The 26003-nt window shown below is 33.8% G+C and overlaps 3 protein-coding genes and 1 long non-coding RNA gene across 4 annotated transcripts; all 4 read left to right on the plus strand.

Moving 5' to 3' along the window:
- The first annotated feature begins 2576 nt into the window (after nucleotides 1-2576).
- LOC135848348 (alpha-glucosidase-like) lies at nucleotides 2577-5586 on the plus strand. The gene is made up of 8 exons (XM_065368247.1): nucleotides 2577-2678; nucleotides 3153-3287; nucleotides 3469-3665; nucleotides 3848-3932; nucleotides 4391-4619; nucleotides 4730-4808; nucleotides 5039-5179; nucleotides 5478-5586. Exons 1-8 carry the CDS (start codon nucleotides 2577-2579, stop codon nucleotides 5584-5586), a joined length of 1077 nt encoding a protein of 358 aa, XP_065224319.1.
- Nucleotides 5587-6143: 557 nt separating this feature from the next.
- Nucleotides 6144-8627, plus strand: LOC135848349 (maltase 1-like). The gene is made up of 9 exons (XM_065368248.1): nucleotides 6144-6234; nucleotides 6325-6408; nucleotides 6513-6576; nucleotides 6627-6679; nucleotides 6800-6963; nucleotides 7055-7189; nucleotides 7379-7575; nucleotides 7658-7847; nucleotides 8340-8627. Exons 1-9 carry the CDS (start codon nucleotides 6144-6146, stop codon nucleotides 8625-8627), a joined length of 1266 nt encoding a protein of 421 aa, XP_065224320.1.
- A 1899-nt stretch (nucleotides 8628-10526) lies between these two features.
- Nucleotides 10527-16148, plus strand: LOC135848639 (maltase 1-like). The gene is made up of 10 exons (XM_065368590.1): nucleotides 10527-10927; nucleotides 11526-11705; nucleotides 11789-11952; nucleotides 12039-12173; nucleotides 12413-12609; nucleotides 14363-14558; nucleotides 14812-15040; nucleotides 15178-15370; nucleotides 15560-15703; nucleotides 15902-16148. Exons 1-10 carry the CDS (start codon nucleotides 10777-10779, stop codon nucleotides 16017-16019), a joined length of 1707 nt encoding a protein of 568 aa, XP_065224662.1. The 5' UTR covers nucleotides 10527-10776; the 3' UTR covers nucleotides 16020-16148.
- A 2300-nt stretch (nucleotides 16149-18448) lies between these two features.
- On the plus strand, nucleotides 18449-20158 carry LOC135849526 (uncharacterized). Its single transcript, XR_010559558.1, has 5 exons — nucleotides 18449-18595; nucleotides 18714-18909; nucleotides 19140-19368; nucleotides 19722-19914; nucleotides 20024-20158. It is a non-coding gene; the product is annotated as an uncharacterized LOC135849526 (long non-coding RNA).
- Nucleotides 20159-26003: the final 5845 nt, after the last annotated feature.

A 26003-nucleotide genomic window follows, 5' to 3' on the forward strand; every position in this document is an offset into this window, starting at 1 on the left:
AATTTTGAGAAAGTTAAGACACCAAAAGAAAGCTTAAACAACATACAAATTTTTGATGTTTTTAAATTTTCCATAGGCCAATAAAATACTGAAAAATTTCAAGTCAAATTTGTTGTCATGTACACTCAGGATCGATGTATTTGCATACATCTCCACCAGCACATCACATTCTACTCACTACAAATTGACTGTAGACCCTGCGTTCGTCCTCGCGCCTTAATTTCTAAGCCATGCGCCCTCTGGTGGAAGTTTCTGAAAACTCATAGTTGACTTGTATAGTAAAATTAACCCATGACTTGTCAACTATAGTTGACAAGTTGGTCAGTCCACTTGTATAGTAAAATTAACCCATTCAATAGTTGACATGTCTGGATACTAATACCTATATATATTATACTATTATACTATAAAGCTGCAAGAAAAATAAATACCCAAAAAATACCCGAAAAATTCCCAGCCCGATCTATGGCACCTAGAGAGCTAATTTTTTTTTTAATCGACAGCTTAACTTCTCCAGAATATAGGAAAAATACGCGAGGGCAAAATTTTTGGAATTAAAGGGCCCAAATTTTGAGTTTAAATGGGCTGTTTTTGCCATTTTTTCGATTATTCTCTTTTATCAAGAACGAAAAAAGCTAGAAAGGCGGTCAATATCTCATTTTGAAGAGGATTAAATACTGAACATTTCCCTCGAATTATATTACCACTCTAGGGTTTTTAGTTTTTGAGCTATTTTGAATCCAAATTTGGATTACCGGACATTTCCCCGAATCCACTTCCCCGAAAGACATTTTCCCGAATGACAAAATCCCGAATTTTTTTATCCCGAATCCATTTTCCCGAATGCCGTGTACCCGAATCTGTAACCCGAACGTCCAAAATCCCGAATGCCCTTAAACCGAATCGGTGTATCCCGAATAATAGTACATTTACCATGGAAATAGAAATGATGAGGTGTAATGGTTACCGTCCGGCATATGACAATAGGAGTAATTGCACCCCCCCCCCCGCCGATCCTCCGGGACAACTTTTTTCTTAAAGGGGACATCCTAAGGAACATTTTAAAGCAAAGTTGCCAAAAAAAAAGTTGGCCTTACTTACAAAATGGCGGCCATTTTGATTGACAGGTCAGCCGAAATCGCAGATTTTGCGTTTTAACATAGGACTTGCACGAACTTTTTCAAACTTTACAAAGGTGGATCGAAAGATCATGCAAACATTTATCACCTGTCAAAATTTCAAGTGCTAAAGTGCGTTTTTCGATTTTTGGTGAATTTTTGAAAATCGAATTTAGGCCAAAAATGAGGGAAAAAATCAAAATTTTACCAAATTGACTTAAAAAGCTAAAATTTGGGATATACCCTAATGTTTTCGACATGCCAAATCGATTGGAAACGGTTTCAACCCGTTTTGAGCAGTTCTGGAGCCTCCAGCAGATTTTTGAAATTCGAAATTCCCACAACATTCCATCAAATTGGAGTTGTAAAGCTGAAATTTATTCTAAAAACTAATTTCAATACGCTACGAAGTACTACAGGTGGGTTCAAGTCATTTTAGGGCCTCCAGCGACTTTTTTGGAAATCACTGGAGCCTCCAGTAGATTTTTAAAACTTGAAATTTCCCCAAAATTTTATCAAGCCAAGATGGAAAGTCGAAATTCATTCTGCAAACTAATTTCAATACGCTACGGTAGTTGACTGCTGGTGAATTTCAAGTCGTTTTGGAGCCTCCAGCAACTTTTTGAAAGGTTGTATGACGTTTTTTTGGAAAATTGAAATTTCCTAAAAGTAGCTGGAAGCTTCAAAACCATTTGAAACCACCATGTAGTCTGCTAAGTAAATTTCAGCTTGCCAACTCCATTTGATAAATTAATGTTGTGGGAAATTTCAAGTTTAAAAAATCTACTGGAGGCTCCAGTGATTTCCAAAAAAGTCGCTGGAGGCCCTAAAATGACTTGAACCCACCTGTAGTACTTCGTAGCGTATTGAAATTAGTTTTTAGAATAAATTTCAGCTTTACAACTCCAATTTGATGGAATTTTGTGGGAATTTCGAGTTTCAAAAATCTGCTGGAGGCTCCAGAACTGCTCAAAACGGGTTGAAACCGTTTCCAATCGATTTGGCATGTCGAAAATAGGGTATATCCCAAATTTTAGCTTTTTAAGTCAATTTGGTAAAATTTTGATTTTTTCCCTCATTTTTGGCCTAAATTCGATTTTCAAAAATTCACCAAAAATCGAAAAACGCACTTTAGCACTTGAAATTTTGACAGGTGATAAATGTTTGCATGATCTTTCGATCCACCTTTGTAAAGTTTGAAAAAGTTCGTGCAAGTCCTATGTTAAAACGCAAAATCTGCAATTTCGGCTGACCTGTCAATCAAAATGGCCGCCATTTTGTAAGTAAGGCCAACTTTTTTTTTGGCAACTTTGCTTTAAAATGTTCCTTAGGATGTCCCCTTTAAGAAAAAAGTTGTCCCGGAGGATCGGCGGGGGGGGGGGGGTGCAATTACTCCTATTGTCATATGCCGGACTATATGTTACTCATATGAAAATTGAATTTTCTATCAGAAAAAAAATGGCCGCCATCAGTGACGGGAAATTATTGTTGCAAGGGTACGTCTACGTGAAGTCAAAGAAAAGTCCAGATGGAACGAAAACGTATTCGGATTGCCGAAGAGTGAGGCTGCAAGAGTGCAAGTCAAGAGTGATAACTGCAGTTTGACGAAACGGGGAACTGCTTGTTCTAAAAGGACCAGATCAGTCGGCGCACCAGCACCCGCCGAACAAAGACGAATGTCGCGCTGAAGTAATAACATCAATCTGTAAGATTAAGAAATTAAAAAATTTTTTTACTCAATTTTTTTTTCAATTTTCGGGTGTAGGTCTTTCGGGGAAACGGATTCGGGGAAATGGATTCGGGATAAAAAAATTCGGGATTTTGGAATTCGGGAAAACGTCTTTCGGGGAAGTGGATTCGGGGAAGTGTCCGGTTACCAGATTCCAAAGGCATTGATAATGTAACTAACCTGGAAATACCGTCAAATAAGTGGGTAAGCAGTATGTAATACATAAGTACACTATACTGTCTCATTATATAATAAATATTCTAAAAATACAGAAATCAGCCTTGTATAAAAATAATTTTTCGCAGGTGAGTATTTTTTCTCATAAACCTGGCTCAGGTTGGACATGGAATGCAAAACGAAGGCAATTTTATTTCCATCAGTTCTTGGTAGAGCAACCAGACTTTGATCTGAGTAATGAAAATTTGAAGAAAGAGTTATGGGTTAGTAGATAGGTAGATTTTAAGATAGCTAGGTATTTTAGGTCGTTAAAATAATGTTCAGCTCCTACTTTGCTACGTATACTTTAAAGTAACATTTTAGGTTGAAATAAAATAGGTAAGATGGAACACCTATAGGTAAAAACGTAAGGTAACTTTTTAAAAAAAATTGTAAATTTTTCAGAAAATGATGGAATTTTGGCTCAATAAAGGTGTGGCTGGGTTCAGACTAGACGCCACTCCTTTTTTTTTCGAAGATAAAGAATTTAGAGACGATAATATATTTTTGCGACAATTCAACCAACCAGAAACCATCGAGTTTATACACGAATTTCGGACGTACTTGGATAAATATAATAAGGAACATGGTGGTTTTGAAAGGTTTGTAGTTGAATATTCATCATTAAAGATTTGAAGCTGAAATTTATTCTTTTCTGTTATAATTTATTCAGAATTTTTGTTGCTGAAGCGCATGGCTCTAGTAAAATTGTAGCACAGTACTATGACAGAGAGAACTACACTGTTACACATTTTCCCTAAACATTTGTTCTCGAATATATCAGCTTTCCTGTGGAAGCAATGACGTTAAAACTTTACATCATATTTTGGTCGTTTCTAAAGGATGAAGGAAAAATATCAGCTTGGATGGTATGCGTTTCAAATTAGATATACGTACCTACTTTACTTACGATTAGATAAATAAGTAAGCAGGTAGATATATTTTTTTTGTTGGAAATCATTCAAATTCAGAAATGAAGCCTTGAAATGCATATACCTACTTACTCGATTTCTTTTCATTTTTATTCATTGAAGCTGTCAGCTATGCTTTCATAATACCTATCCCGTCTGTTTGAGAAAGCATTCAAAAAACGTTGAAAAAATAGACATGAACTCTTTGAGTTTTGAGAAATAAGTCTTGATTTTGATAACTCACTCAATGGATTCCCTTTCCTTGAAAACTCACCACTTTCAAAACAATTCGCCATTTTTTTCAAACCAAATCATTTTAATTAAGATTAAGGCCCAATAGTACAGGTACATATACCAACCCATTGTTTAAAAGTTGACATCAAGAAGACTTGTGAAATTTTTTCAATTTTCATTAGACTCAAGATCACGATGGTCCGAGAGTAGGATCACGAATTAGTCCAGAATACGCAGACATTTTCACAATATTGTCGATGATGTTGCCTGGAACAGTAGGAGTTTATTATGGACAAGAGATTGCCATGATGAATGGGTTCGCTACAGAAGACCAATTTAAGGATTTCTCTGGTCGGGGTACCAGAGATCCTAACAGACTTTTGATGCAATGGGATAATTCTCTAAATGCTGGTAAACTATTAAAAGTAAACATAGATATGATATCGAAGTGTATGAAGGAATAAAATGCTACCCCACAACCTGAAAATTCACCTCCATTAAAAACGGTCTTTTTGTTTTAGGATTTTCAACAAACCTGACAACATATTCGCCTGTGAATTCTGATTACTTTCAAAGAAATGTTGCTGCACAAAAAACACAGTCAGTTAGCCACTACAATTTGTTCAAAAATTTATCCGCACTGAGACAAACAAACACTTTCCTATTTGGAAAGCATAAAATTGAGGCTCACTCCGAAAATATTTTTAGTTTGACGAGGTCTCTATTACTTACCTTATACGTTATACGAACCTTACTAGTACTTAAAAGCAATTTCTCTGAATTCTTATTATCAATCCACTTCGATAGTCATAAATATCCATCAATTACAGATCACAAGGCAAGGTGCTCACTGTGGTGGTCAATTTCGAAACTACTACATCTTCGAGATTAAATTTAACCGAAATATTGCAAAATCGTCCCAATGAGATTACAGTTGTTGCAGCTTCTGTGAATTCTGAATATTTGAAAAGGTAAGTTGAACGTACAATTTTTCTCTACGACAAGCAATGCGCCATTTTGCTTTCGCATAGGTATATAGGTACATATTACAGTCAAGTTTTGAATCAAGTTTTACGTTAGTGTGTAATGTAGATAAATGACAAATTTTTCAATTATTCTCCAATGAATTTGATTGTGTTTCTACTTCCAATTTTTTCAGTAAAAAATTTTGAGAACCATCAAAGAAAATTGATTTGAATTACCTAAGTATGACTGATTTGAAAGAAAAAATGTTTGGCTACTCACAAAATCTCTCGATGTTTATTTTAGATTCAATATAGAATTTGAACGGAGTGAAGAATTCTACATGAGACCATTATCAAGTGTGGTATTGGAGACAGATCAGCCTTACACTGAAAATGAAGATGTCATGCTTTAAAATAATATGTAGTACCTACTTACCTACTTGAGTTGAATGTATACAGTGTTGTGGATCAAGAGTTGATAATAAAATTTGTTTTCAACTGTAAAATCAAAACTGTAAAAATTGAAATTTGTGTTGACTAATCCGTGATAATAATTATTTCTCTCAGTTTCAAGTTATGTGAAATTAATTATTTTTGGTTAAATTTATTTACGTTTTAAAAATGAAGAGTGATATTCCAAAACTCGCTTTGTCCATTTTCACAACTTTTCAGGAGAGAGGAAAAACAGTTTCCCTTTAAACGGGTAAATTGGCTTTTTAGGCGAGTTTAGCACTTTATTGGGAACTGTTTGTTTCGCAGCGGACGTTTCGCCGCGGACGTTTCGCCGCCGCCGAAAAAAGGCCGTAATTTCATGTTTGAAATGGTTCTTTACATGTTCAATAAGTGACACATATACTTACTTGGGTAGAATTATTCGTTACTTATCATATAAATACAAAAAAAAAAAAAAAAAAAAAAAACATTTTCTTGAATTCCTAGAACATAACTTATTTCAACACGTTAACACGTTATGGACACATTCGAGTGGAAAAATATAATTGAAGCATCAGGCAATTCGAATGAAATTCGGTTACAATTAGTTCCACTTCTGCATTGTGAAAGTAAATGTATTAGAGACATCAAAATGAAAATATTGGGCTATTATCTGTGGTTTCATTTTTATTGGAGCTGTTTTGCAAAATTGGATACAGAATGGTGGAAACACACAATAATTTACGAATTGATTCCGTATACGTTCAAAGACAGCGATGGAGATGGAATTGGTGACATTAAAGGTGAGTAAGTTTGCTTGGAAATTAAAGTTCAATTTGTAGTCAAGTACCTATAGTACCTATGCATTGGTGAAATTTGTAATAGTATTTATCGAATCATTTCGCAGGAATCACATCAAAACTTGATCACTTCTTCGACTTGGGCATAGAAACAATCCATTTGACACCAATGTATGAAACGTCTGCGAGGGATATGGGATATGATAATTATAACTTCATAGACTTGGCACAATCAGTGATTTGGAAGAACTCATCCGGGAAATGAATAAAAAAAGTAGGTATATTTTAAATGGCTTATGATGATGTTCAACTGACGAATTTTTTATTTTAGCTTTAGACTTTGTTTGATGCATCAAAAGTTGGGTACAATTCATAATCGATATTATTCATGCAGATATGAAGTTGATACTGGATTTGGTAATCAATCATAGTGGATATAAACACGAATGGTTCCAAAAGTCTATCGATCAAATCGATCCCTATACTGATTTTTATGTTTGGAAAAATTCTGAAGGCATTGATAATGTAACTAACCTAGAAATACCGCCAAATAAGTGGGTAAGTATGTAATACGTAGGTATCACTTAGGTACTTATTAAATATTCAAAAAATACAGAAATCAGCCCTATATAAAAATAATTTTTCGCAGGTGAATATTTTTTCTCAAAAACCTGGCTCAGGTTGGACATGGAATGAAAAACGAAGACAATTTTATTTTCATCAGTTCTTGGTAGAGCAACCAGATTTTGATCTGAGTAATGATAATTTGAAGAAAGAGTTGTGGGTTAGTATGTAGATAGGTAGATTTTAAGATAGGTACTTTAGGGCGTTAAATCATTTTCAGCTCCTACTTTCTTAGGTACATACTTTGAAAGTACCTAACATTTTAGATTGAATGAAAATACGCAAGATGGAACGCCTATAGGTAAAAAGTTGAGGTTACTTTTTTCAAAAAATTTTAATTATTTTTCAGAAAATGATCGAATTTTGGCTCAATAAAAGTGTGGCTGGGTTCAGACTAGACGCTACTCCTTTTTTCTTCGAAGATAAAGAATTCAGAGATGATGTCATGTACTTGAGACAAATCAACCAACCAGAAACCATCGAATTCATACACGAATTTCGGACGTACTTGGATAAATATAATGAGGACCATGGTGGTTTTGAAAGGTTTGTACATATTATGTAGTTGAGTATTCATTATTAAAGATATGAAGGTGAAATTTATTTTTGTATGTTATAATTTATTCAGAATTTTTGTGGCTGAAGCACATGGATGGGGGATTTCAACACAATATGACAGAGAAAACTATACAGTTACACACATTCCCTACGCATTTCTTTTCGAATACATCAGCTTTCCTGCGAATGCGATGATTTTAAAGAATTACCTCCAATTTTGGTCGTATTATGTACCTGAAGGAAAAATATATGCTTGGATGGTATGCGTTATAAATTGGATATACGTACCTACTCTACTTACGATTAGATAATTATAAGTACAAGATACCTACCTATGTATATTTTTTTGTTGGAATTCGTTCGATTCATAAATGAAGCCCAGAGAAAGACCAATCATTATACCCAGACTTGAAATGCATACTCAATTTCGTTTAATTTTTATTCGTTGAAGCTGTTAGCTATATTTTCAATAATATCCCGTCTGTTTGAAAAAGCACCCAGAAAAAGTTGAAAAAATAGAAATGAACTTGAAAATTTTGTTTTATTTGAGTTTTGAGAAAGAAGTCTTGATTTTGATAATTCAATGGATTTCCTTCCTTGAAAAATCACCACTTTCAAAACAATTTGTCATTTTTTTTCAAACCAAATCATTTTAATTAAGATTGAAACCCAATGTACAGGTACCTATACTAACACATAACTTAAAAGTTGACACCAGGAAGACTTGTGAAAATTATTTCAATTTTCATTAGACTCAAGATCACGATGATGCGAGAGTAGGATCACGAATTGTTCCGGAATACGCCGATATTTTCACAATATTGTCGATGATGTTGCCTGGAACAGTAGGAGTTTATTATGGACAAGAGATTGCCATGATGAATGGGTTCGCTACAGAAGACCAATTTAAGGATTTCTCTGGTGGAGGGCTCAGAGATCCTAACAGACTTTTGATGCAATGGGATGATTCTCTAAATGCTGGTAAACTATTAAAAGTGAACATAGATTATGATATCGATGTGTATAAAGGAATAAGATGAGTACCTATTGTAGGTAGTAGGAATCTACTCTACACATATAATCTAAAAATTTACCTACCTACGTTAAAAACGGTATTTTTGTTTTAGGATTTTCAACAAACGCCACAACCTATTCACCTGTGAATTCTGATTACTTTCAAAGAAATGCTGCTGTACAAAAAGTACAGTCAGTTAGCCACTTCAATTTGTTCAAAGATTTATCTGTGTTGAGAAAAACAAACACTTTCAAATTTGGAAAGCATAAGATTGAGGCTCACTCCAAAAATATTTTTAGTTTGACGAGGTCTCTATTATGTACTTACCTTATACGAACCTACCTAGTACATACTTGAACCAATGAAATTATATAATAATAACGTAGTACAGCGCTTCAATTAATATCCATCAATATTGCAGATCATACAAAGGCGATGTGCTCGTTGTGGTGGTCAATTTCGGAACTACTGCGTCTTCTATAGTGAATTTAACCGAAATATTGCAAAATCGTCCTGATGAGATTACAGTAGTTGCAGCTTCTGTGAATTCTGAATATGTAAAGGGGTAAGATAAACGTATAATTTTTTTCTGCACCAAGCAATGCGCTATTTTTCTTCCTTATACCTGTCACAGCCAAGTTTTGAATGACATTAGTTGTACGTATACCTAACTACCAACCTACCTATCTTTATCTACAAAGCTGCAAGCAAAAATTTTTTTAACAAACTCTTGATCTCGATCTAAGTATGCAGCCCAGAAGGAGCCCTATATTTTCAAATGTATGTACCTACCTACATATAGTACCTACCCACGTGAAAAATATAACAAATTTTTTGTCTCTCCAACAAATTTGATTGTGTTTCTACTTCCGATTTGTCCTCCGATTTTTGCAGTAGAAAATTTTGGAAAACTAAGCAAATTAATTTTAATTATATGACTGATCTAAAATAAACAATTTTTGACTTCTCACAAAATCCCTCTATTTTTATTTTAGATTCAATATAGAGTTTGAACGGAGTGAAGAATTCTACATGAGACCATTATCAAGTGTGGTATTAGAGACAGATCAGCCTTACAGTGAGAATGAAGAAGTCATGCTTCAAAATATTTAGTACCTAAGTACATAACTTACTTGAGTTGAATTTATATTATATTGTGGATCAAGAGTGTTACTAAATAAAATTCGTTTTTAACAGGAAAATCAAAACTGGAAAAATTAAAATTTGTGTTGCATGACCAATGAAATGTGTAATTCTTTCAGTTTCAAATTCTGTAAAATTTTTCAAATCACTAATTTTTGTTTAAATTCATATTTTGAAAATATTTTCTTCTTGAATATTTCGGAATGCAGCGGTACCCAATTTTTAGCTACTGCAGCCAATTTCAAAAACTCTAAAAAATGCGACAAATTTTTGCATATACATATTTCTCAATTTTTGGAATCAACAAAAATAAGAAAAAAATTCGCACCATTGCATATACATACCTACCAAATAAACGATTGAGCAATGAGCGACGTCAGTGCGCCAAAAAGTGAAACGATATCAAAAACTGGAGACGAATAGAAATCGGAACGTGAACGTGATCGTGATTCAATTGGATTCAATTCCTCCAACATGCTAAACTGATCAATGGAGAAATCTCATGGAACATTTTGTTGAAACTGCAATTCGTAAGTACTAAGTAGGGTACACTGAAATTCTACATTATAGGTAGGTAGGTGGTTCAAAGCAAAAAATACTTCTGCTATGGAAATTTTGATGCTGCATCTTCTAGCATTTAATGAAAGTTGTTTAAATTTATGTAAGTCAGCCGTCTAAATTTCCGAAACAAAATTAATTGGAATCCAAAAATCCTGAATGTTGATTTAAATAGCATAATCTTGATTTTAGGTAAGTACACTCGTAAATGACGTAGGTATGTACTTGAGTAGAATGATCCTTTTGTACGAGGAAAACACAACTTATTTCAACATACCTTACTTGGATACATTCGAGTGGAAAAATGTAATTTGCATCATATTATGTAATACGTACTTTTAGAGTGTAGTATATACCTAAATGAGTGAGAATTTGATAAAGAATAAAATTACAATTATTTCCATTTCTACTCGTAGTTGATAAAGGTATAAAGATACAACTATAAGGTGATACTTTCGTGCTTTGGAAACAAAATGAAAATATTGTTGTTTTATGTTTGGTTTCACTTTTGTTGGAGCTGTTTTGCGAAATTGGACACAGAATGGTGGGAGCATACAATAATTTACGAAATTATTCCGCATACGTTCAAAGACAGCGATGGAGATGGAGTTGGTGACTTCAAAGGTAAGTAAGCTGTCTCATCTTGTACATAGGCCAGAACGCCGAAAAAAAAATTGAATTTACGTTTAGTTTGTAGGTATGTAAATAAATATTGGTAAAAAGGCTATTAATATTATAGTAAGTACTTTATACTGTTTATCATTTAGTACTAGCAAACGATGAAATCTGAAGAAGGTCAAAATTTGTTTTAAACGTTTTTCAGGTATCTTCTACCACGTGCGAATTTTTCAAATATTTTTGAGTGGATGGCTGCTGCTTCATAGCCATAAACAGGGCTCGGATTTTTATGCTGGAGCATATTTTTTGTATGCATAGGGGATAGGGAATTTTTCAATTATCTCCACGATTCATGAAATTTCAAGTAAAATGAGCCCACTTTGTTAGAGCATATTTTGGCATATTTCACCATAAAAGCATATAAAAGCATATTTTGCGTTTTTAGAGCATATTTTACGTTTTTTAGTGGTTTTTAGGGAATATTTTGCTCAATTTCAAATTTTTGTATCAAATTAGTATTTGGCTATTTTTCATTTTTCCTCCGCAAAATTTATTTTAGACTGTAGGCTAATAATGTACAAAAATCTACGAAATCATTTTACAGGAATCACATCGAAACTTGATCACTTCGTTGACTTGGGCATAGAAACGATCCATCTGACACCTATGTATGAAACTACAGCACTGGATATGGGATATGACATAACAGATTACTACAATGTTGATCATAGACTTGGCACAATCAGTGATTTGGAAGAACTTATCCGGGAGATGAATAAAAGAAGTAGGTGCATTTGAAAGCTATTTTTCGTGTTCAATTGGTGAATTTTCAATAATAATTGTGTATTTCATGCATCATTTATGCAGATATGAAGTTGATACTAGATTTGGTAATCAATCATAGTAGTCATAAACACAAATGGTTCCAAAAATCCATCGATCGAATTGATCCGTATACTGATTTTTATGTTTGGAAAGATTCCAAAGGCTTTGATAATGTAACTAACCAAGAAATACCTCCAAATAAGTGGGTACGTATGCGTATTAATTACTCAGAAACTCATAGATAAGTGTTTAATATTTTAAATCTGCCTTGCTTAAAAATTATTTGTCACAGATCAGTGTTTTCCTACAAGAACCTGGTGCGGCTTGGACATGGAATGAAAAACGAAAACAATTTTATTTGCATAACTTTTTGCCAGAGCAGCCAGATTTAAACTTGAGGAATGAAAATCTGAAGGAAATATTATGGGTTAGTACACAGACACATTTCAAAATTGGATAGGTACCTATCTAGAAAATATGCAGAAAATGTCGAGTAGGTATACTTAGCAACTTTCAAATAACATTTCAAGTTGGAAGAAAAATCTTAATTGAAATTCTGTGTCATCAGCTTCATGGAGCTTGGTAAAAAGTATCTGCTCGGGTTTTTCCAACCAATTTTAAATGCCTCTTCAGTTAAGATTACTTTTGAAAAATCAAAATTTTCAGAAAATGATCGAATTTTGGCTGGATAAAGGTGTAAGTGGGTTCAGACTAGACGCTACTCCTTGGTACATTGAAGATGAAGAATTTAGAGATGATGATTTAAACTTGCGACAATGCAATCAACCGGAAACATTTGAATTTATACATGAATTTCGGACGTATTTGGATAAATATAATGAGAAGCGTGGGGGTTTTGAAAGGTAAGCTACGCCATCGACTGAATGATCTTTGTTATATGTAGATAAGGTAAACTGCCCAATAGCCGTCACTTTTGTCAGAAAAACACGAATAAAAGTTTTTTGTTTGGTCATTTTGTCATTTGGTAAAACTGATCCGGGCTCAATGTTTTGCCAAGGTGAGCTCGGTTTGAAAATGAAACATTTCAATTTCGGGTTGGTGGCAATTGGTTACATACTATAAGGTAAAAAAAAGCAATATTTTGAAAAAATGTTTAAAACAGTGTTGCAAGAGTGGAGTAAGAGTAGGAGTAAGGAGTGCAAGGAGTGAGATTTTTTGAGGAGTATATGCTTGGAGTAGGAGCACTCCATGCTGTTGTGTGGAGCCATACTCCTATGCTGGAGTACTCCCACAGTTTCAAAAAGGAGTAGGAGTGGAGTTGGAGTGTTGCCAAATCAAAACTCCTTACTCCTCCTTTTTTTCCCAATTTTGTGACTAATTACATCGAAATGTTGCTGTTACTTGCGTATTTTTAATTCTTTTATTTGTTTATTTTACTGTTTTTCTCATTCGTTATCGCCAAATGATACTATTTTATCAATTATTGATATACTTTTACCATCTTACACCTTTAATTCATGGATATAAACAATCTCTCAATATCTGTAGAGTCAAAATTCCTGAAAAATAATGAAAAATGATAGGAGTAAGGAGTGGAGTAGGAGTGGAGTAAGAGTGTTGACAGTTCCTTTGGAGTGAGTAAGGAGTGGAGTATAATGAGTAAATTCTAAAACTAGGAGTGGAGAGTGGAGTTTGGAGTATGATGAAAATGCTTGGAGTAAACACCACTCCTCCGGAGTGCTGAAACCAGCACTCTTGCAACACTGGTTTAAAAATATGAAGGGTTCCTTTCCAAGTCGGCCTAAGTCCATTTTTATCATTTTTGAGTTAGCAGCGCCATCTGCTGGTACAGGTCGGTTAACACCTTTATCACCTTGTCCCAACACCTGGCGTTACTTTTTTCGCTCAGGAGCGCTGTTTTGCCGGCTCGAAAAAACATCTGATTATTCCAAAGTGGCCTAAATCATACATTTTTTAAGAATTTGTATAGTACAAGTGCGGTTGTGCCGGTTTTTTTTTCAAGTTTTTCAACGATTTTCGAGAGACGAAATTTGAAGGTGCTTCGAATGAAATTGTTTCAGAAATGTATTAAATTAATGATTCGTGAATTTTTTTTTGAAAAAACGCGTTTTTCAGCTCTTTTTCGAAATTTTTAACATCAGATAATTCCAAATGGGCCTAAGTCCACTTTTTCTGACTGTTTGACGCGCTCTGGAGCTGAAAATACGCAAAATTAAAAAAATACCAATATGGTACTTTAAAGCAGAAAGATCAAGCTTCACAACCATATAATCACATCATTTATTATTGAAGCGGAAGGGCGAGAAAAACACTTATTTGTGTTTTTCTCGAAACGAAAAAAATGGACTTAGGCCGACTTGGAAAGGAACCCTTCATATGTAAATTCACATTTTAATGAAAATAAACAGCTTCACATAACTTCAAGTTGATGGTTACTATTATCACCTCAAAAATATTCAACAGGTAAAAAGAAAAGCCCGAAAACTGCAGACAAAATAAGTGAAAAGTGTCTAAATAGGTATCTTGGCGTCTATTGACAGTTTACCGTATTTAAAACTACAATTCTTTTATACATGTATTATCACTTATCAGCTAATACATACTCGTATTTACTCTCTGTTATAATTTATTCAGAATCTTCATTGCGGAAGCACATGTTTGGGGTGAGATTTTAACACAATATTATGGCAGAAAAAATTATTCAGTCACACATTTTCCTTACTCGTTTTTGTTGAGATACATCAACTGGCCCATAAATGCAAAAACTTTGCAATTTTATTTAAATTTTTGGATGTCGTTTCTACCAGAAGGAAAAACAGCAGCTTGGATGGTGAGTATCTATAGCTACTTTACCTTAGATAGGTACGTGTTTGAAAATTGACTTTTTGAATCGAGTCTCATTAAAAAATATATATATTATATTTGGTGTTTATACTTTCAAAAGAACTTCGGTAGGTAAATATACCTAATTATTTTTCAATCAAATGACTTCCACTGAAAATCAAGGCCGAAACACATTCGTTATTTAAAAGAACCCTTTATAGAAAATTTGCAATATTCTTTCAATTTTTGTAAATATCTAGACTCAAGATCACGATGGTTCGAGAGTAGGATCACGAATTTGTCCAGAATTCGCTGATATTTTCACAATAGTATCGATGATGCTGCCCGGAACAGTAGGAGTTTATTATGGACAAGAGATTGCCATGATGAATGGATTCGCTACAGAAGATCAATTCCATGATTTCTCAGGTGGAGGTACCAGGGATCCTACAAGACTTACAATGCAGTGGGATGATACAATAAATGCTGGTAAATTTTCAAAAAGTTAATAGGCAATTAAAATTACGAATGGATAAAATATTGAGCTAGATGCCATGCGACTAACATAGACTATGATAATACCTATTGCATCAATTCTCACTACTAAGGAGGGTTTTGTCTTCCAGGATTTTCAACAAACGTATCGACATATTCACCTGTAAATTCTGATTACTTTCAAAGAAATGTTGCAGTGCAAAAAGAACAATCAGTTAGCCACTACAATTTGTTCAAGGATTTAGCCACGTTGAGAAAAACAAACATTTTTAAATTTGGGAAATTTAAAAATGCCAATTTTGGAAATATTTATAGTTTGACAAGGTCTCCATTACCTATTATACATTCGAACCTTACGTAATATCTACTTTTAGGCGATTTGTCGGAATTTTGTTTATACCTAAAGTCGGTTTATTCAATTTCAACCCAGACCAAAAGCCAAAAGTGAATTCATAAATAGAGCATCATTCTACTCATTTATTTAAATGTTGAATTTCATTTACTTAATTACAGATCATACAAAGGCAACGTGCTTACAGTTGTAGTCAATTTCGAAATTACTGCTTCCTCTAGAGTGAATTTAACGGAAATATTGCAAAACCGTCCTGATGAGATTACAGTAGTTGCAGCTTCTGTGAATTCTGAATATGTAAAAGGGTAAGTTAAACCGTGTGTAAAGTATGACAAATTTTTCGCCTCCCCCGTGAATTTTATTGTGTTTCTGCTACCGATTTGCCCTCCAATTTTTTCAGTAAAAAATTTTGGAACCCATCAAAGAAAATTAATTTGAATTATAACTGGTTTAAAAGAAAAAATGTTAGGCTACTCACAAAATCCTTTGATGTTTTTTTTTAGATTTAATATAGAATTTAAACAGAGTGAAGAATTCTACATGAGACCATTATCAAGTGTGGTTTTGAAGACAGATCTGCCTTACAGTGAAAATGAAGATGTCATGCTTCAAAATATTTAGTACCTACTTACCTAGCTTACTTGAGATGAATTTATATTGTAGTGTGGATCAACTGATCAAGAGTTGATAAATGAACTTCGTTTTTAACTGAACGATCAGAACTGGAAAAATTAAAATTCGTGTTGACTAATGTAATGCGTTGTTCTTTTTGTTTCAAATTCTGTTACATAGCAATTATAATTATTCATTTTTAATCACAGATAAGGTATGTATAAGCAAACGTTGAAATCATCTCGTAAAAAGCATTGAAATATAGGAACAATATAGAGATCACATGCATACTTACCTACATAAGTACAAACAAATTTTGCTTACCTATCATCTGAATTGAAAGACGTTTGAAATGATGACTCGTGTGTTAAAAAAGCTGATTTATTATACGAAGAGGATACTTTTTGACTTCTGAGAATCTGGCTTATTTTAATATCTGGACACATTCGAGTGGAAAACTGTAATTGAAACATACCTGATAATATTTTTGCGCAGGTACCTAAGTATGCCGTGATACCAATTTTTTAGCTGCTGCTGTCTATTTTAAAAACTCTAAAAAATTCGATAAGTTTTTACATACCCTACCTATATCTCTATTTTTTGGAATTGGCAAGAAATGAGCAAAAAATTTGCACCACTGCATACCAAATAAAACGATTGATCAATGAGCAACGTAATGTCAGTTGGATTCAATTCTTCCAACATGCAGAACTGATGAATCAATGGAAAAATCTCATGGAAAATTTAGTTGAAACAGCAATTCGTGAATTTTAGGTAGGTACCTAACTCTTACATTTTTTTCTTTTTTTGGTAATTTTTTCCTACTAAGCATACGAAGGTGGTTTAACTTTTTGTACGTCGCAGTCATTTAAATTTCCGAAACAAAATTTGAAATCCATTAATCCAAACATTTTGAATGTTTATTTAAGTAATCTTGATTCTGCACTCCTAAATGAGACGTATGTACTTGAGTATAATGATTCGTTTTATAGGAAGATAACATTATTTTTCTTGACTTCCTAGTACGCGTAGGTAGAATCTAATTTTTTCAACATCTGGACATTTTCGAGTGGAAAAATGTACGTTATTCATGCATCATACGCAAAATGTAGGTATAGTTTGTAGTAGATATATAAGTGAGTGCGAGTTGATAAAAAATTAAATTACAATTAATTCTATTTCTAGTTGATGAAGGTATGAAAATATTCATACCTATCAATATTGTAAACAAAATGAAAATATTGTTGTTTTGTTTTTGGTTTCACTTTTGTTGGAGCTGTTTTGCGAAATTGGACACAGAATGGTGGGAGCATACAATAATTTACGAAATTATTCCGCATACGTTTAAAGACAGTGACGGAGATGGGATTGGTGACTTCAAAGGTAAGTTGGCATGAAAAAAATTTTAGTTTGTGGGTAGGTATTGGTAAAATTAGAAAAATATTAAAAACTTTAATGCATCATAATTAATTATCAATTAATACAGGTATCACTTCAAAACTTGATCACTTTGTTGACCTGGGCATAGAAACGATCCATCTGACGCCAATGTATGAAACGTCTGCGATGGATATGGGATATGATATAACTGATTACTACAAAGTTGATCATAGACTTGGCACAATGAGTGATTTGGAAGCACTTATCTGGGAAATGAATAAAAGAAGTAGGTATATCTATTGTAAGCTATTTTTGGTGTTTAATTGGTGAGTTTTCGATTGAAATGTCAGAATAATTGTGTGTTTCATGAATCATTCATGCAGATATGAAGTTGATACTAGATTTGGTAATCAATCATAGTGGTTATAAACACGAATGGTTCCAAAAATCCATCGATCGGATCGATCCGTATACTGATTTTTATGTTTGGAAAGATTCCAAAGGCGTTGATAATGTAACTAACCAAGAAATACCACCAAATAAATGGGTACGTAAGCGTATTCGATAACTGAAGAGCTCATAAAATATAGGCAAGTGCTTAATATCCTGAATCTCTGCCCTGCTTAAAAATTATTTGTCACAGATCAGCGTTTTTCTTGGAGAACCTGGTTCGGCTTGGACATGGAATGAAAAACGAAAACAATTTTATTTTCATCACTTTTTGCCAGAGCAGCCAGATTTAAACTTAAGGAATGAAAATCTAAAGGAAAAATTATGGGTTAGTAGATAGACATACCTATTTCAAAATTGAGTAGGTGTCTAGAAAATTTCGAGTAGGTGCCTACCTACTTTTAAATAACATTTCAAGTTTAAAGAAAAATCTGAAATTAAATTCCGTGTCACCAGCTTCATGGAGCTTGAACCTGCTGGTTTTTCCAGCCTGTTGTGAATGCCAGTAAAATGTATATTACTTTGGTTAAGTTACTTTTAAAAAATTATAATTTTCAGAAAATGATCGAATTTTGGCTCAATAAAGGCGTAGCTGGGTTCAGATTAGACGCTACTCCTGGGTTTTTTGAAGATAAAGAATTGAGAGACGATGATATATATTTGCGACAATACAATCAACCGGAAACAATTGAATTTATACACGAATTTCGGATGTATTTGGATAAATATAGTGAAGAACGCGGGGGTTTTGAAAGGTAGACTATGTGACTGAATGCTCTTTTTATATAGATACATTATTTAAAACTGAAATTCCTTTTTATACGTATTAGGCTATTAGCTATAAATATTTACTCCTCGTAATAATTTATTCAGAATCTTCATCGCGGAAGCACATGTTTGGGGTGAGATTTTAACACAATATTATGGCAGAAAAAGTTACTCAGTCACACATTTTCCCTATACATTTTTGTTGAAATACATCGACACGCCGTTGGATGCGATAACTCTGGAATTTTATTTATATTTTTGGATGTCGATTCTACCTGAAGGAAAAAAATCACTTTGGATGGTGAGTACCTATCTATAGCTACCTACCTTAGTTATGTGTTTGAAAATTTACATGAATATTGTATTTTTTGGATTGAATCTCATTCAAAAAATTCATATTTAGTACAGTAAATACGCATATTGATAATTTTTCTTGAAAATCGTAAAAAAATAATAAGTGAATCAGGTGTTGAGAATAAAAACCCCTCAAAGAAAATTTGCAAAATTCGTTCAATTTTCATAAACATTTAGACTCAAGATCACGATGGTCCGAGAGTAGGATCACGAATTTGCCCAGAATACGCTGATATTTTCACAATAGTATCGATGATGCTGCCTGGAACAGTAGGAGTATATTATGGACAAGAAATTGCCATGATGGATGGATTCGCTACAAAAGACCAATCCAAGGATTTCTCTGGTCGAGGTACCAGGGATCCTAACAGACTTATAATGCAGTGGGATGATACAATAAATGCTGGTAAATTTTTAAAAACCTAATACATATAGGCAATCAAAATTATGAAATAATAAAATGAGGAGCTTGGTGACAAAGTTAGACAAACGCTACGGAGGGTGCATACGGAAAGGGACCTAACGACCAAAAAAAAAAAAAAAAAGTTCTCCGAAATTGTTGTAGGAACTCTGTAAAGGTTCCTACAACAATTTCGGAGAACTTTTTTTTTTTGGTCGTTAGGTCCCTTTCCGTATGCGCCCTCCGTGGCGTTTGTCTAACTTTGTCACCAAGCTCCTCAAATACACATGAAGCCAGATGAAATGCCACTGACATAGACTAGATAATACCTACTGCTCTGAGAGAGTTTTATGTTTCAGGATTTTCAACAAACGTATCGACATATTCACCTGTAAATTCTGATTACTTTCAAAGAAATGTTGCAGTGCAAAAAGAACAACCAGTTAGTCACTACAATTTGTTCAAGGATTTAGCCACGTTGAGAAAAACAAACACTTTTAAATTTGGAAAATTTAACCATGCCTATTTTGGAAAAAATTATTGTTTGACGAGGTCTCTTTTTTCAGAATTTTTATTATTAATTTCTTTAAGTTTTCATATAGAACTAAAAACAAACCATCCACATTTTTTTTTTTCATGCTGAATATCATTTACCTTACAGATCATATGGAGGAAACGTGCTCGCAGTAGTGATCAACTTCGAAATTACATTTTCTCGAGTGAATTTGACCCAAATATTGCAAAATCATACCGATGGGATTAAAGTAGTTGCAGCTTCTATAAATTCAGGATATTTAAAAGGGTAAGATCACCTTTTAATATTTTATCCCCCAAGCAGTCTATCATGTGTACTCGCTCATACATCCCTACTCATGTAAGTATGGTAAACAGGTATGCGAATTTTCCCGAGAATTTGCAAGGATTTTTTTATTTAAAATTTTGTACATTTTTAAGCTTTTTATCTGTATAAATAGGTGCCTAACGATTGATTTAAAAAAAAAAACCTTAAGTATGCCGTTCACAAAATCTCGTCATTTTTATTTCAGATTCGATATAGGGTTTGAATCGAGGGAAGAATTTTACATGAGACCATTATCAAGTGTAGTGTTGGAGATATTTGTAGATCAGCCTTACACGGAAAATGAAGATGTCATGCTTTAACATCGTCGTAATATTTATTTCTATGTTTTAATTGGATTTATTTTCTGGATCTTAAAATATTGAATGAATCAATTTTTAACCAAAAATACAAAAAATCGCTCGTAATACACCTTCGTTGAAAATTTCATTTTTTTTGCACTTGAATTTACTGTGGTAAAAAATTCACTTTTGAACAAATACTGTTGGAATATTTCACAGTAACAGCCTAAAATGGTTGTGAGGGTGCCCGATAAGCACCAATTACAGTTTTATGTTCTGATGTTCATGTTTGGCATCTCCAGATCGATTTGAAATTTCTGGAGAAAATTGAAAAATCGCTGGGGGCTCCAGAATGATCCAAATCCAAAACTGGCAGTTGTTATCTAATACATGGGAGTTAAATTGAAATTTTATGACGAAAAAATCTAATTCACTCGTAAAACAATTTTTTTGAATTGTTCAAATTTTCAAAAATTCGCCAAAATCCAAAAATGAACTTCAGGGCCTGACGCCTGAAGACTGAAGTTTTGGTTACGAGGATTTTAGAACATACTGTTTTGATCTATCTTGGTTCCGTTCAAATTGGAGGAACGGGAAGGTCCCCTTGTAAAGATGGATATCCATTACCTATCGTACATATCATTTAATGGGAAATAAATTAATGTACAATTTCACATTTTAAAAAAAAAAGGTATACCCCCTTGTGAAAATCATACTCGTACCTATAAAATATCAACTTGTCGTACAACCACAAAAATGGCTAACGCTCGTAAATCTTCCCTGAAAATGATTTAATGTTTATTACATCGTTGAATGATTTTTGTCACGACGCGTTTGCCATTTCGTGACATCACGTGCAAGGAGGCTATGAATTCTCTAGGCTGAATATTCTCGGATGGAAATATTTTTTTTTTTCAAATTACCAAAGTATTAAATTGCCTCCTACAAATAGGTAAAATTTTAACCATTATCATTATAAACTGCTGGATACGTCGCGACTAAAGAAAAATTTCTAGACAGAATGGATGGGTCTTTATAAGTAAGATATAGAATTTTACCTATAAACCAAGGTACCTACGTGTATAATTTTCACGTGGTATATACAATGTAGTAGGTAGATAAGGCACATTTAAGTTTGAAATATGGGTTTTGTGTTGTTTGACATATGGCACAAGGCGTGTAACTTGGTGGAAAAGTAGGTAGATTCTATTTCATTTCCAGACCAGAAGTCGATTATAATTTGACTAAAATCACACGAATGTGATTTTAATATTATTTTTATCCGTATGTATGATAATAAGTTTTGAATAAAAACTAGCCATATTTTGGGTTTACTTATACCTGCAGTGTAATTAATAAAACTCGATCGGAATAAAATAGGTAGAGGTACCTAACATAAGACAGTAAAGGTAGTTTTTTACCACTATTTGACTGTAGTGGGAGAAAGTACCGTTTGTTTGATATTTTATTTTATAAATCGGTTTCATTCGAGTCTCCTGGGGATCTTCGCGGGGTATCTACTACAAATTTCAAGACGATTTTTGATAGGAAATTATTTATTCGTGAACAAAATAATGCAGAAATGAATACCTATTTATCTACCTATATTTTTATAGATGATGGTAGGTGCATTTTTATTTCTTGAAGAAAAGCGAGGAAATTTTTTTCAAATTACAAATTCTCCTTTTGGAGAACCTAATATAATTGTAATTTCTGTTATTTTTTTCGCGAAAGGTAGGTAGTCTACCTATCTTGACCAGGAAAAAAATTTGTGAACCGAACAAGACTAAATCGTGAGAGAGTGCAAAAATACCAAAATCTCTGGTGCTAAAGTGCATCTTTGGATTTTTAGTGAATTGTTAAAAATCAAATCTGAACCAAAAATGAGAAAAAACTCAACATTTTACCAAATTGACCTGAATACTTGAAATTTGGTGTATAAGTACCCTATTTTTAATTGCTCAAATCGATTTGGAACTGTCCCCAGGCGCCACCAGATTTTTAAAAGTTCAAATTTCTTCAAAATTTTACCCAATGAATTTAAAAAAAAAACTAAAATTTACTTCAAACTCTAATTTAAACTTGCTGAGTCGATTGGAGATGGATTTAAGCCGTTTTGGAGCGTCCGGTAACTTTTTGGAAATCCCATATTTACAAAAATGCCAAGGAAAAATTCCACATTAGAGTAGGCAAATAGCGGTTTTAAAAAGGAAAAAATTGGCACGTAAATTTTTTCTTTGGGAATGTGTTCAGATGAACTCCCTGAACTACCAAAAAAAACCCGAACTTCCTAACCCTGGAGCAAATCTTTTTAGGGGGCTAAAACCGGTTCCGATTCACGTTTTTTGCGATTTACTCCGAAAATATTAGGTTTACGAGAAAAACTACCATGACTAAAAATGTTCCCCTTCAAATTCTCGACAATTTGATACTACGCTCGATACCCATCCCTCAAGAGGGGTGTCTGAAAAAAGGGGTGGAAAGAGTAGGTGTTTCAAAAAAAGTCGATCCAATAAATTGATCAAAGTTACCAATTAATATCATTCGTTTTCACTGAAATTTTTTTTACAAAGTCTACTCACCCAACTACTTTTTTGGGGCACACAGGGACACTGTGGGGTGGGACGCAAAAAATAAATTCATATTTGTGCTTGGCGACCTCAAAAACATTCCATTTGATATATCACTCGACTTTTAGATGATATCTTGAAATTTTGGCCCCCTTGTTGGGGAACAGAGGGACATTTGGGGGATGGGACACAAAAAATAAGTTCATATTCGTACTCAACGACCTCGAAAACATACCATTCGATATATCACTCGACTTTTCACGATTTTTCAAAATTTTAACCCCCTTTTTGGGGCACAGAGGGGCTTCGAGGAGTTGGAACCAGAAAATAAGTAATTATTCGAATTCAGCGACCTCGAAAACATACGATATATCGCATTTCCAGAATCGTTTTTCAAATAATTATATGATTCAGTTGTGTATTACTTGAAAAATCAAGCATCCCCCACCAACCCCTTTGGAGAGTTGAAGACCAATCGAGGGTGGCGTAATTAATAGTTGGGTGAGTAGACTTTGTAAAAAAAATGTGAGCGAAAACGAATGATATTAATTGGTAACTTTGATCAATTTATTGGATCGACTTTTTTTGAAACACCTACTCTTTCCACCCATTTTTTTAGACACCCCTCTTGAGGGATGGGTATCGAGCGTAGAATCAAATTGTCGAGAATTTGAAGGGGAACATTTTTGGTCATGGTTGTTTTTCTCGTAAACCTAATATTTTCGGAGTAAATCGCAAAAAACGTGAATCGGAACCGGTTTTAGCCCTCTAAAAAAATTAGCTCCTGGGTTAGGAGGTTCGGTTTTTTTTGGTAGTTCAAGGGGTTCATCTGAACACATTCCCAAAGAAAAAATTGATGTGCCAATTTTTTCCTTTATGCCCTCGCTTTTTTACATTATTTTCCCTCTCTAGGTACATGCTTCGTTCCGAGCAATATAGGAATTAGGAAAGATGGTGAAAAAAATCGTGAAGAATTTTAACCAAATCCAGTAGAGTACTAGAGACCTTTATGTTGAGTTGGTTGAAAGTCACTCAGAAAAAATGTTACGGTCAGAGGTGTCCCTATAGGGATGAAGGGAAGGGTCCATCTTTTGAAACGGAACAGAAGCATTCTTCCCAAAAGAGGTTGGGAATGGGCTGGAGCAAAAACATTTTTTTTTTCGAAAATGTTCATTCTTTGAGCACACGTATTTCCCCTCAAAGGGTACTTTTGAAACTAAAAATTTTTCCAAGTGACTTTTTACTTAAAATGAAGGTCTTCATTGAATTTGGTCAAAATCGTCCAATATTTTTTTCTCGATCTACCCTAAAAGAGTTATTTAATATGTATTATGCAGCAGGTATTTTTTTTTCAAAATGTTGAGAGGAGAAAAAGGAGGAGGACACAACAAACATACCTAAGTTATTGGCTTTTTGGAGTACTTATTGTACAGCAGTACTCGGGTACTAATATTTTTTGACCCCTCCCCCCCTTTCCCTTCAGATTATGTAAAAAAAGCCCCAAGCTCACGTTAATATTCTCGAGCCTCAAAAAAATTATACAAAAAAAAATGAAAATAATATGGAAATAAATACCCAAGCGCATAAAACACCTTCAAAACCTCCCATAGGCCTACATTTCTCACTTTTACGACTATTTCCCGTTAATCCGAGGAATTCTCGACTTTTTTCCTCAGCAGAGACCATTATTTAGAAATAAATCATTCAGCTACGCACTTCCACAGTCGTTCACGAAAGACTCCTTTATTATTTCTCGATAGAGCATCAGCAGGTTGAATAAAAATACGCACAGAGACGACTGACCAGAAAAGATGTAGATATATCGGAAGGTTTGTTTTCAACATGCGATAAAATTAGTACGGTGTGTTATATGTATGTCATAAATTTCAGCTGCTGAGAGACCTGTTAAGATGTTACCATTACGGGCGTTACATAAGTTTTATTACTGGTAAGGTGAGTTTAACGTGTAATCATTTCACTTATCATATTTCACGATGGAAAAACTTACGAGCTAATTTTCACCTAGGTAACGTTAGATATAGGTAAGTATTTCTATCTCTGGATAGGCATAATATAAAGCTAAAGAAAAAATAATATTATGAACTTCGAATGGGGTAAAGTTCGTGTACAAGATTGAGTAGGTATTTTGGTGTATGAATTTTCTCGAATAAGTCGTAGAGCATGAAGGTGGAAATGGGAAAAAGCGTGGCCTTTCAAAGAAAAGAGGTAGGAGGCAGGGTAGTTGCATCGAATATGTTACACATCTTTAGAATAACTTTATCCAGCGTATCATAGTTGATGCAACACGTGTTGTTGTTACCATTAAGGGAGACACGTGTCCGGACGCGTGTCTTATTTCGCTACGGTTTTTGTGATTAAAAACATCCATCTTTTGGCGCAGGTAAAACCAGCATGAGCCTAATCTGCGGTTTTACAGCTATAAAAAGGTCTGTCACATGGAAACATTAAATTATCTATAGCTTTTGAAGTTTGAGGATTAATGCACATCATCGTGATTTGCACATCGCAGCTCTCATGTACCTTTAACATAAAATATAGACCTACCTATCTAGAGAGAGTGCGATGAAAATAGGTAGACTAGACGTAAAAATATAGGTAGCTGAGTTTTCAGATTCAATTAAATATACGACGATCTTTATATGTACGTAGAGATGATCACCACACATGGTTGTGTGTTTTTTCGTGGCTCGAAAGTTGAAAAAAAAAATTTCAAGAAAAATTATCCGCATAATCGAAATATACCGGATTGTTAAAACGAAACTCAAGCTGTTTGATTTATGAAGGACATTAGAAAATGTTATTAGAAATATAAACCGTAATTAGTCTCCTTATTAAAAATCGTTATACAGTTCCGTTGGCCAGGAAGAAAAGATTAATTTTATTGTTTTAGTAACGCATAAGGTGGGACCT

This window comes from Planococcus citri, chromosome 5 (assembly GCF_950023065.1).
Source record: "Planococcus citri chromosome 5, ihPlaCitr1.1, whole genome shotgun sequence".
Lineage (NCBI taxonomy): Eukaryota > Metazoa > Arthropoda > Insecta > Hemiptera > Pseudococcidae > Planococcus > Planococcus citri.

Bases quoted from the DNA above. Each gene is read 5' to 3' on its own strand.
- LOC135848639 (XM_065368590.1), top strand. From the start codon at position 10,777: ATGAAAATATTGTTGTTTTATGTTTGGTTTCACTTTTGTTGGAGCTGT. The intron at 12,610-14,362 runs GTAAGCTACGCC...TAATTTATTCAG, and splicing joins AAGCGTGGGGGTTTTGAAAG to AATCTTCATTGCGGAAGCAC. The intron at 14,559-14,811 runs GTGAGTATCTAT...GTAAATATCTAG, and splicing joins GAAAAACAGCAGCTTGGATG to ACTCAAGATCACGATGGTTC.
- LOC135848349 (XM_065368248.1), top strand. From the start codon at position 6,144: ATGGACACATTCGAGTGGAAAAATATAATTGAAGCATCAGGCAATTCG. The intron at 6,235-6,324 runs GTAAATGTATTA...AATTGGATACAG, and splicing joins TCCACTTCTGCATTGTGAAA to AATGGTGGAAACACACAATA. The intron at 7,848-8,339 runs GTATGCGTTATA...AATTTTCATTAG, and splicing joins GAAAAATATATGCTTGGATG to ACTCAAGATCACGATGATGC.
- LOC135848348 (XM_065368247.1), top strand. From the start codon at position 2,577: ATGGCCGCCATCAGTGACGGGAAATTATTGTTGCAAGGGTACGTCTAC. The intron at 3,666-3,847 runs GTTTGTAGTTGA...CGAATATATCAG, and splicing joins GAACATGGTGGTTTTGAAAG to CTTTCCTGTGGAAGCAATGA. The intron at 4,809-5,038 runs GTCAGTTAGCCA...CATCAATTACAG, and splicing joins GTTGCTGCACAAAAAACACA to ATCACAAGGCAAGGTGCTCA.